The sequence below is a fragment of the Sturnira hondurensis genome, unplaced genomic scaffold, assembly GCF_014824575.4.
Source record: "Sturnira hondurensis isolate 20B ecotype Veracruz unplaced genomic scaffold, ASM1482457v3 Scaffold0016284, whole genome shotgun sequence".
Classification (NCBI taxonomy): domain Eukaryota; kingdom Metazoa; phylum Chordata; class Mammalia; order Chiroptera; family Phyllostomidae; genus Sturnira; species Sturnira hondurensis.
The window spans coordinates 4,906,730-4,919,266 of record NW_028088915.1 but is presented as its reverse complement, the minus strand read 5'-3'; the positions used below and the strand labels follow the sequence as shown (position 1 = coordinate 4,919,266).

The 12,537-nt window shown below is 42.8% G+C and overlaps 1 protein-coding gene across 1 annotated transcript in view; it reads right to left on the bottom strand.

The window, feature by feature from the left end:
• The window catches only part of ITIH5 (inter-alpha-trypsin inhibitor heavy chain 5), an 88,160-nt gene extending 77,284 nt beyond the window's left edge, over nucleotides 1–10,876 (bottom strand). The window contains exon 1 of the mRNA XM_037065970.1: nucleotides 10,694–10,876. Within this exon, the coding sequence (XP_036921865.1) occupies nucleotides 10,694–10,783 (90 nt within the window). The 5' untranslated portion in view covers nucleotides 10,784–10,876. The remainder of the gene's footprint in view (nucleotides 1–10,693) is intronic.
• Nucleotides 10,877–12,537: the final 1,661 nt, after the last annotated feature.

Genomic DNA, 12,537 nt, shown 5'->3' with positions numbered 1-12,537 from the left:
GGCTCAACTATAAGAGGAGGATGTACTCAGATACATCCTGAGGGCTCACCTCGCTTACCCAGCTTGAGTGATAGAGGAGGCTGTGCCACTGGATCCTATAGGACACCTACTACATTAGGCCACACTACCAAAACAGGGGGTCATAGCAGCTCTACCTAATACATATAATCACACAGGTAGGCTGTCAAAATGAGAAGACAAAGAAACATGGCCCAAATGAAAGAGCAGATCAAAACTCCAGAAAAAGAACTAAACAAAATGGAGATAAGCAATCTATCAGATGCAGAATACAAAACACTGGTTATAATGATGCTCAAAGAACGTAGTGAGGACCCCAACAGAATAAAAAAGATCTAGTCAGAAATGGAGGAGATACTAATTGAAATAAAGAACAATTTACAGGGAAACAATAGTAGAGTGGATGAAGCCAAGAATCAAATCCATGATTTGGAACATAAGGAAGCAAAAAACAACCAACCAGAACAAGAAGAAAAAAGAATCCAAAAAAATTAGGATACTATAAGTAGCCTCTGGAACAACTTCAAGTGGGCCAACATTTGCACCGTAGGGGACTGGAAGGAGAAGAGAAAGAGCAAGAAATTGGAAATCTGTTGGAAAAAATAATGACAGAAAACTTGCCTAATTTGGTCAAGGAAATAGACATGCAAGCCCAGGAAGCACAGAGAGTCCCAAACAAGACAGGTGCAAAGATGCCTCCTCCAAGACACATCATAATTAAGATGCCACAGTTCAAATAAAAAGAGAGAATCTAAGAAGCAGCAACAGAAAAGCAGTTAGTTATCTACAGGGGAGTTCCCATAAGACTGTCAGCTGATTTCTCAAAAGAACATTTGCAGGCTAGAAGGGACTGTCAAAAAGTATTCAGAATCATGAGAAGCAGATTCCTCTACCCTGCAAAACTATCATTTAGAATCAAAAGGCAGATAAAAAGCTTCCCAGATAAGAAAAAAACAAAGGAGTTCATCACCATCAAACCATTATTACATGATATGTTAAAGGGGCTTATTTGAGAAAAAGAAGATCAAAACTATGAACAATAAAATAGCAATAAATACATCTATCAACAATTGAATCTAAAAAACAAGCTAAGCGAACAAGAAGAACAGAGACAGAATCATGCATATGGAGAGCATTTTGACGGTTGCCAGAAGGGAATAGGATGTACGGGAATGGGTGAAGAGGTGGGGGGATTAAAAAGAACAGAAGAAGAAGAATAGCCATGGGGATGTAAAGTGCAGTATAGGAAATGGAGTAGCCAAGGAACTTATACGCTTGGCACATGGATGTTAACAGTAATGTGGGGATTGCCTGAGGCGGGGTTTGCTGGGTGGAGGGGGCAAAGGGGAGAAAAATGGGACAATTGTAGCAGTGTAATCAAGAAAATATAATTGAGAAATAGAGTATACAATTCAATATTTTTAGTATATGTGTGGAGCCGTGCAATGACCACCATAATCAATTTAGACCATTTTTATTTATCCCGGAAGGAACTCTGCATCCGCCAGCTGGTACCTCACAAGCCCTGCGTTTCTGCTGGCCCTAGGCAACCACTAACCAACTTTGTCTCGGTGGGTCGGCTCATTCTGGACATGTCATAGAAATGGAATCATGCTACATGCATTCTTGTATGACCGGCTTTTTTATCCCCCACCTCCTTCCCTTGCTTTCCCCCCCACTATGAATGAATTTTTTTGACTTAGCATACTTTTTTCAAGATTCATTGATGATGTAGCATGTATCAGTATTTCATTCTTTTTTGTGTCTGAATAATATCCCTTTGCATGAATAAACCATATTTTGTTTATCCATTCATCAGCTGATGGATTTAGGGTATTCCTGCTTCAGATCTACTATTTGGGTATTATGTGGAATTTGCCTGGAAATTCACATGCGTGTCTTGATGGTGGGTATATGTTTTTATTACCCTCAGGTAGATACCTGGGGGTGGAATTACTAGGCTGTATGGTAAATCTAACTTTTAAGAAATTACCAAACTGATTTCCAAGTGGCTATAAGATTTTATATTCTCACTGTATCAGTGTACAAGAAAATTCTTTGCAACTTTTAAAACAATTGTTAATAATTAGAAATTGCACGAATACCCTTAAAAGTTGTTTGGTTAAATATATTGTGATATACAGACTAATTAGAATACAGCTAATAAATATGATAATGTAGACCTATGTTTATTGCCATCAATAAATGTTCATTTTGCTGGACTTCAATTCTGTTCACCAAATATTTCTCTAGCTCTCTGCCAAATGCACTGTACTTCCTGCCCCGCCTTGTGACAAGGCAGGACCGTGTGACTGCTTCTTGCCAATAAGGTATAAATGCAAGTAACATTTGTCACTTCTGGGCCAAGCATTCAATTACAGATGTGTGATACTACAGAAATGTTTTTTCTCTGTGGTGTGGTAATCAGCAGCATTCCAGATGGTAGCTGCTCTACCAAGTCCAGGTTCCCAACCGACCACAACACGCACACCTCCTCCACTGCCAACCCAAGACAGGCAAGTTGTATAAGCAGGAAACAAACATTTGTCATTTGACATGTTGAGATTTGGGTGTTGTTACCACAGTACAGTGTAGCCCACCCTGATGTATTAGTGACACATGTTTAAGTAATCAAATCAAGTAACACAGCCCTATCTCTAACATGACCTCATTGTTGTATGTTTGAATAGGCACCAAAATGCTAATGATGTTGCCTCTGGGTGGTTGAATTCTTTTCTTTAAACTCTTCTGTATTACTTCAATTTTTTAAGATTTTTATTTAGTTTTAGAGAGCGGGGAAGCGGAGAAGAAAGGAAGAGAAACATTGATGTGTAAGAGAAACATCAATCGGCCGCCTGGCGCACAGACCAGGCCTGCAACCTAGGCAAGTGCCCTAACTTGGAATCCAACTGGCGACCTTTCAGTTTACAGGATAATGCCCAACCCAGTGAGCCACATCAGTCAGGACTATATTACTTCAGTCTTTGATGAATTAGCCATTACTACTTTTAATAAAAGAAAACACAAGAAAGCTATTTCTGCCCCAGCTGGTGTGGCTCAGTGGATTGAGCGCCAGCCTTCGACCAGAGGGTAGCAGGTTCAATTCTCATGCAGGGCATGTGCCTGGGTTGCAGCCCAGGTCCCTGGTAGGGGGCGTGCAAGGTGCAACCACACACTGATGTTTCTCTTCTCTCCCTCCCTTCCTCTTGCTCTAAAAATAAATAAATAAAATATTTTTAAAAAGAAAGATATATCTATTTGTAAACTAAAAGTATAAAACTGTTTTAATCTCCATCAATCCTTCCTCCTCTCAAAAAATACGCTATTGTAAATTACCATTATAAGCTACCAGAGAGCCTCCTATTCTGTAGAACACGGGATAGAAAGAAATAATCTAGGACTTACGTTGACATCTACCCTGACTCCAGATGAGAACCAAACAACACGAGAGAATACTAGTTTGTATTTCTGAAATGAGGTGGTATGTATGAGGCTGTTCAAGAAAAGCCATGATAAGCATCCTGGAGAAGGTTTTGGTCAGTTCTGCAGATTCATCTCTGGCCTTTCCCATCTAAAATTGTAGAATTGCCCAGGGACCACTTAACATAACTATGATCAGAAGAAAAGCCCAGCCCCTCTTAGGTATTATGTTCTCTGATTGATCTAAAGTTTCTTTGAAGTTTCCTCCTTTGTAAAGTAGGTTTTCCAAGAAAATAAATAAGCTTTAAGGAGAACAAGAGAAGTTGGTTTTTCATTTTTGAGATGACTATCTGATGTCTCAGGGGATCATTATGGCTACACTTCAGTCCAAGTTTCAACTCTGACTGAACCAGAATCAAACTTCTCAGTACACACAGATTCCTGGTGCCAGCCAGGACCCAGGTGGAAATAACACCAATGTCATCATCATTGTTTTCAGTCAGGTATTCCTGATCCCATTGTGTTATAAGAATCTGGGAGAGGAGTGTAAGGACAGATAAGTAACTGACTCCAACTTAAGGTCAAGGACTGCCATGGCTAATAATCTCAGAGCTTCCACCAACCTGCCCGGGGCCCCAAATCGTAGACTTAAGGTAGGGAACAAATAGAAGAGAATTCTCTGCTGCTCCTGAACTAAGCCTATCTCTCCAGCATCAGAACAGAAGATGTCTAGGCCACAGTAACTATTGAGAAATATAAGCTGTGACCCTTGCCATCAAAGACCGTACTATCTAAGTTAAAAGAAAAAATATATACTCATGAAAATTTGGTGGACCAAGTAATTCTTCATAAGTTACAAAGGAAATGAAAAAAAAGAAGGTACCAGGTTCTTGAGTGACTGTAAGAGGCTTTGCGATAAAGGAGTAGCTATAGTCAGTTGTGTAGGACATCTGTTGAAGTGGGATAAAAGGGAAGGAGAGATTTAAGAGAACCAAGTTCAATACAGGACCATGTGAGAAACAGTCAGTTCCATCGATCTTCCACTGCCTCTTCATCTCATATGGACCAAGCAGCCTTTACTACCAGGGCATAGAGGGTGGCTAAAGGTTTCCTTTGCACAGGAATGTAGATATAGAGTTTACAATCGCCCCCATGTAACCCATCATTAGTTAGGCCAACTATAGGTCAAAAATAGCAGGCACTGCTTAAATGTTTATAAGTTGGATAACAAAGACTTATTTTTTTCCCCAGCATCCATCACAGTGTTGGATCATGAACAAAAAAGAAGAAAAACACCCTGAAAGCATTCTAAAAAGTCCATAAATGGGAGAAAGCAGGGAAAGAGAGGAGAGCACTGAATCCTAAGTCCACCCATGGTGAAAGACACCCTGCAAAGACACGCACATTGCCGTTTAGTATGGATGCTTAATGACCCAGATTGACTGACAGGCAGGGTTCATGGCCCCTACCTTTCTTTTGTGCCCTGTCACTGGGCCGGCAGGTCCCATAACAGAGCCAAGAGACCCTGCACTTGGTTCAGCCACATACCTTCAGGTCATGAAGGTATGAGTTCCTAGAGGTCATGAGTTCCTAGAGGGTTCTGTACTGAGAATTCATCTACTGGGTGGCCCCAACTTCTGAGGACACTCTAAAATCCTGAAACCAAGACCCAAGAACTCAGTTACCTTAAGATATGTTACAGGACCTGAAACAAAACCAAAGGCTACAAGTTCACTGCAGATGCCATTTATCACCTGGGCTGAGGGCAGTGAGCCTGGGAAGACCCCATTCGGGTATTTCTATATCACTTGCACAAAAGTTCTCTTCCTTCAGAGTAATTATGCTGCGAGTTGTTCAGCTTTTAACCATTTTCAATTCGGGATGCCTAAAATCTCAGTAAGGAAGAAGAAACTTCATTTTAAGGCTTAAATTCCAAATAATTTCCAGGCAATTTTATCGCAGCACAATTTATGATAGCCAAGAGTTGGAAGCAACCTAGATGCCCATTGGTAAATGACTGGATCAAAAAGCTATGGTACATTTACACAATGGAATTCTATGCTGCAAAAAGGAAGAAGGAGCTCCTACCCTTTGCAACATCATGGATGGAAGTGGAAAGCATTATGCTGAGCGAAATAAGCCAGGCGGTTAAAGACAAATACCATATGATATCGCCATTAACAGGAATCTAAACAACAAAACAAACAAGCAAGCAAAATATGACCAATGACACTTGAATACAGAACAGGCTGACAGAGTCCAGAGGGGAGAGGGGAGAGAATCATAGGGGAAAAGGGGATGGACTCACATGAACAAGTATAAAGGACATATGGACAATAACTTAGGTGGGGGGCGGAAATGAGAGGGAGGTGGGGAGCACGGGGGGGCAGGGCTGGGAATATAAGACAGAAAACTGTACTTGAACAAGAATTAAATAAAAATAGCCCTGGCTGGTGTAGCTCAGTGGATTGAGCACGAGCTTGCGAACCAGGCGATCGCAGTTCGATTCCCAGTCATGGCACATGCCTGGGTTGCAGGCCAGTTCCCAGCAGGGGCCAGTTCCCAGCAGGGGATGCACGAGAAGCAACCATACATTGATGTTTCTCTTCCTCTCTCCTTCCCTTTCCCTCTAAAGATAAATAAATAAATATTTTTTAAAAAGAATTAAATAAAAATTAAAAATTAAAAATAAATAAATAAAAGAGAAAATCAACTAGTTATGGGCAAGTCACTGTTTCTTTTAACTGTGAAAAGCAAGGGAAATGGTCCTTGCTTGTAGGAAAATAACGAAGATTTTCCGGACCTACTGTCCTACCCCAGAAAGCTCAGGTCCCCATCCCATGGCCCCATCTTCTTAAACAGACTCTATGGTTCCTTAGATACAAAAAGGTCGTTGGGTCCTCCCACTGGAAATGACAGCATGGTAGGCAAGACTCATCACCTGATCCTCGGGATTCCTGCCGTGTCCCCCCCCCCCCAACATTCTCACTTTCCTCAGAGAAACAAGACATGCTGGTTAGGGAGTGAGCAGATCTCTGAAATCTCTCCCCCAATATTCTCCTTCTCCCTTCAGCTCTTTGCCTGTTTCAGCAATCCCACACACGCACATAAAGGAGACATTACTAGTGGTCTGGAATTCACCGAGTCTTTTACTGACTTATTTTTTCAAAGAGTTTTTAAAAGGGAAAAAAAAACAGTTGTCTTTGTTTTGTGTGTTTTCCCAAATGCAAAGGTTTGGTTCTGAGAGAGAGATTAGGAAAAATTAAAACTCCAGAAATTCTCAATTCGGGGAATTAGAAATGGGCCTCCACAATCAACGTGGTACCAGGACCATAAATTGAACACCATCTTTGTACCGAGGGCTAGAAATAAAAATCGCACTGAAACAAATGACATAGGATTGGAAACATGAAAGTGCCTTGGTCTTTGGTGGAGTCACTGAGGGCCACCTTTGGTACCAACACACCTGCGGTCCCGCCCGGGCTGTGCACGCAGCGGCACGGGCGTCACTCCTCTGCGGGACTTCCGTGCCCTCTGGTAAAGCAGTACACTGAGACCCTCCTTGCAGAGGACTCGGGGACTTAGCCAGGCTGTACATAAACACTTAAAGTAGTGACTATTTCTATAGGCAAGTGCTCTGCCTGAATGAACTCATTTAATGCTCACAATCATAAGAGTAGAAGTGGGGGTACTGCTTTTATTTAATATTCTATTATCATGTAGACACTAATAAGATGTAATAAGCTTCAGGGAACCTCCCTTGTACAGTTCCTCATCAATAAGCGATACTTATTTGTGTCTGTGAACTTGTCAGCTGTGTCATTTGCTGTGATTTGCTGTTTATCATCCTAAATAAATGTTCACTTTAGCACCTAGTCTTGTAGTCATCATTTGATTTTTTTTTTTTTCTTCAAGAGGGCCCTGCAAATTGTGTAAACTTTACTCACCTCCCAAAACCTAGACCTGCCCCTGCCTGCAGGCGGGAACCATCAACCACTCTGTCTTGCAGGTGATGACACTGAGACCCCAAGGGAGGTTAAGTTTCTTGCCCAAGTGCCCACGACCACTTAGTGGTGGGGGACACTTAGTGGTGGGGCCCACATTTGAACCCAGGCAGTCTGGCTCCACCTGGAGTGCTCTTAACCAGACACCTAATTGCTTCTTGTTACTTTTATGTAGAGGTCCTAGCAAACTCTTTGGGACATATGGAGCCTTAATAATTAATAGCTATTATTATTTTGTAAGTTAAAAACTGCTTTTGTAATAATAGGAATACAGGCCTATTCTTATTTAAAGAAACAATTATCAACTTGTAACTTATAAAAGGGATAAATTTGTAGCAGGTTGATTTCATACAAGAAATCCCCTTCTTGCCCTGGCTGGTGTAGCTCAGTGGATTGAGCATGGGCCTGCGAACCACACGATCGAGGTTCAATTCCCAGTCAGGGCACATGCCTGGGTTGCAGGCCAGTTCCCAGTAGGGGACTCACAAGAGGCAACCATACATTGATATTTCTCTCCTTCTCTCCTTCCCTTCCCCTCTAAAGATAAATAAATTCTTTCTTTTCTTTTTCTTTTTCTTTAAAAAAAAGAAATCCCCTTCTTAATATTAATTTCCTGAAAGAGTCTGAAAGCAGCGTATTCTAAGTATGGTCTGCAGATCCCCATCATCAGGATCATGCGGGCCCCACCCGAACTGAATGGACCTAAACTGATGGGAGTGGAGGTCTCAGCAACATGAAGGTTCAGTGGGCTCCCGGAGTGTCATTTTATGCAACAAAGTTTGAAAAACTCTGCTTACGGTGGTCCTGCTATGAGTAATATTGATTATAGGTGAGGTGGAGGGCAAGTCAGAAAGGAATCTGAATCCATTACTGAGATAGCATTAGTAATACCTCCAATTAAAGACAAATAAGAGAACTTCCCTGAAACTGCAAACAGTTTTGAGTTACGTAAGAAAAATTGAGTTTACATGTAACTTTGAAACCATGATTCTGCGAATAGAGGACAGAAGACAAAGCACATTTTCAGGTGCTGTTCTCAGGTTTAAGTGTACTGTTAATTCCCTCAATTTTCAGAGTCCTTTTAATCGAGTTATCTCATTATCCACATTCTAGAGATGGGGAAAGAGAGACTTGTAGACACTAACTCTCCAGTAAGTGCAGACCCAGACCGACCCTGAAAACCTGACTCTGCAGCCTGTGCTCTTAAATCCGACATCACACTAGATAGACAGATATAGATGATAGATAAATTTTAATAGTGTCGTAATAAAGAGGTAAAATTGTTAACTTTCACAGGACTATATATCTTGGATTCTTTTCTGACTTAGTCATTTTCCAGATGAATAAGTAGGGCCATGGGTTGAAGACAGCATGAAATCACTGAAACGGGCCAAGCCCTTCATATTTTATGTGGGAGAGTTCAGAGAGTGTTAATGGCCTATTTGGACTTGCAGATGTTAGAGCTTTAATCCCTCCTCCTAGTTCATAAACAGAATCTTTGTTTCAGTTCTTCCCACACTCTCCTTCCTCCATCCCCCCAAAGAACTTTTACAATCTTTACCCTAAATTCCTTTCCTCAGCACTTCAGCTGCCCAGGCCTACCAGCCACTGCAACACTGAGTGCAGACACTGCTCCAAGCACTTTAGGTGTATTATTTCCCACATTTAACAGAACTGGACATTGAGGCCACAAGTAACTTGCCCAGAGTCACAAAACTGGTAAGGGACAGATGCAGGAATCAAACCCAGGCTGCCTGGCACAATGCCCATACCCTCAACCACTTACTAAAACATTACCATTTATTGAGTACCTACTGAATACCTTCCACAGACCAGCAGCTGAATCATTACAGGTTTTCTCAGAAGGAGACCTACTTCCTGCTGTGATCAACAGGAAAGAAAGGGGCAGGGAGATTAGACCCTTGTCCAGGCCACACAACTGAAAATGGCCAAGACCAGCCTCTCTCTGGATTCACAGCCTGCCCTTCCCCTATACTTCATGCACAGCCTCCAGGAATTTTGATGGGTCATCCCTTCTGACAGCCCTACAAAAAAATGACCATTTCTTCCATTTTACAGGAAGCATACCCATGAGGCAGACAAGAATGTGATCATCTGATGTTTAGGCAATTCCATCTCCTGGATCTGCTCTGTAAACCAAGGTGTTAAAGGGGTGGAGGGGATACGCCTACTTATCTCTTCCCATCATGTGATAACATGCTTCAGATGAAACGACTTGAAAATAATTTTAGCGATGTATGTGTAAACAGCACCAGGATGTATAGGTATGCAGTATCTGCTTGGGACAGAGCCATTTCTCCCTAGAAGGTCTTTATATTGATATTCATGTGAACTCATTTGATAGTTTGCAAAGAGCTTTTCTGTTTATCAGACACTATGTTGAGGTTTCATGTTTGCAGGCTTTACCCATCTGTGAGATTAAGCCACTTAAAACACAAATCCTGGCCTGACTGGTGTAGCTCAGTGGACTGAGAGCAGGCCTGCAAACCAAAGCATCACCGGTTTGATTCCCAGTCAAGACACATGCCTGAGTTGCAGGCCAGTTCCCAGTATGGGGTGTGCTACAGGCAACCACACATTGATGTTTCACTCCCTCCCTTTTTCCCTCCCTTTCCCATCTCTCTGAAATAAATAAATTAAATCTTTAAACACACACACACACCCTGGGAGATGCACAGAATATTAACTAGGAGAACTGAGGCCCTTTGGTTCTTGGTTCTCAACCACCTAGTGGAATGTCCGTGTTCTCCCAGTTTTCAGATGGAAAAAGCAAGGCTTTTAAGAGTTTGGAACTTTCCCTAGATTGTGCTTTCTCTCTGAACAGTTGGAGGAACAGTAACAACACACTACCTCACTTCATTAACTAGGACTTTGGTTCAGAAATAACAACAACAAAAAACTAGCAGAAATCTGTGCAGGTAATAGGAGCCAAGAAGATTTGGTTCTGCAGGACTCTGAGGTCCCAGGCACAGTTCTGCAGGAAATTTCACCATTCAGACTCTTGTCACGAGTGACCAATAAAAAGATAAGGAAGCTCCCTCGAAGGAGGTTGAGGAACAGAGAAGACAAGCGGGGGACAAAATGACAGGATATGCGGTCCTATCTCCCTTCCTGGCATCCACCACTGGTCAAAGGAGCTTGTCCAGTGGCCACTCGCCCTAAGGAAGCCGTGGGAAGGGACAAGGGCTAGCGCCCGGTCCCTCCCTGGGTCTCACCAGATTTCCACTTACTTGCTCTAAAGTGTCACCCCAGCTCCGCGGCTCTTCCAGCGACCCCATGCAGAGCGGCAGCCCCAAGCACAGCCCCAGAAGCAGGAGCATGGTGGCACCGGGATGCCGCGGGACGCTTGCAGGGAACTGCACCGAGCTCAGGCAGAGGACGCACCCAAGGGACAGCGCCAGGGCTCCGGCTGCAAGCACGCAAGCCCCGCCTCCCGGCCAACCCTCCAGCCTCGCCACCACGCGCCCCGCCCCCAGTCCGCACCAAGCCGTTGGGTCCAGGCAGCTCCCCCCAGCTCCAGACTTGCGAGCTGAGATCACAACTGCTTCTAAGGGTCCGTTCCCTGGCTCTCCCTTCAGCCAGTCCCCCTAACTCATCAACAGGGGGAGTTCGCCTCCACTCGCTCCCTCGCCTTCACCGCAGCCTTCTCCATTCAGCGCACGTGACAGCTGCCACCCTCACCCCCGCAACTCTTTCCTCCTTTCCTGGAAAGTGTGAAATGCTTCCTCATGAACTTCTTTCACTTCTGTAGGAAGACACAGGAAAGGCCAGACTGACAACATGTAGCCCACGTCCCTCACCTGCTTTATATACCAGTGCCCACCTGTTGCAGTTCCCACCTTACCCCCACCTGCTAGGGTAAACACAGCAGGAGACCTTCTTCCTTCTGCCCGGAGAAGAGCACGTTCATCTTGGCCCCAGGAACTGATGCTTAGAAGCCAAAGTAAGAGATGCTAATTAGTCTAACAGAAAAGTGCTAAGAGCTTTGTCCCCATTTGTGCAGTTTTGCCTTTAAGGGACAAGAAAGAGGAAGCTAGAACAGGCGCCAAGTACTATTTCTACTGTTGTCATTAATCGTGGATATAAATGTCATTGTTATCTCGGTTACAAACTATTGGTGCTTTGACCACCCTGTCCTAAGAAGAATTACTATCTACCCACCAACCAATTACCCACCAGTTATCATCCACGCCTGGCTTTTAGAGTTTGGGAGTCACCTTTTCACCTGGTAGATAGACAGTGTGGCTGGAACTGCTTGTTTATTTCATCTCCAAGAAACAATCATCTCAAAGACATTTTTATGTGTTGTTAACAATCACGTCTAAACAGATCAGCTGAATAACACTGACAGGTTAACAACAGCCTCAAGGGCTAAGAACAAGAAAATGCCCAACTCAAAAAATAGAACATCCCTCCTGTGGAGTATTATGCAGCCATTAAATAATAATCACGAGGTCTATGGGAAGTGTTTGTAGTATGAAGGATAAAGTCGGATTACGTAATGGTATCAACAGAATGATTGTAATTAGGTAAAAATACAAATGCATTGACATAAAAACTAGGGGGGCGAGAAAACAAGGGGTGTGTTAGTCTCTGGTGATATCTCTTCCTAAAATATTTTACTCTTGTTGAAATGCTGTTTGTTCCACAGAGACATTAGGAGAGAAAATAAAAGAAACAAACATGTTGGTAGTGTGAAATAAAGGAAAGGAAAATCCCTGTCATTAGCAGTTCATCATTTAATAGCTTAACCATGGACTATTTTCAAAAAACATGCAACCAATAAGAAGTGACAGTAGCTTGTCCCACAAGATTTCTACAGTAAAACCACTGGTAGAGGAGAGCTTTGAACTAAGTCAAAGGATTTTATTGTTAGAATCTGACCATGAGTTATGAATGCGTTCCTTGCCCCAGCCCAACTTAGAGGGTAGTCCTAAATCTTCTGGACTCCCTTCTCAAAAGAAAGATACCTACTTATGAACTGAAAGTTGAATTTTGGAAAATCCTGGTTATTTGAAAGGGGACAGTAACAGCTCTGTCATTTCAATCCTCCAACAGAACTGGGACCACATCT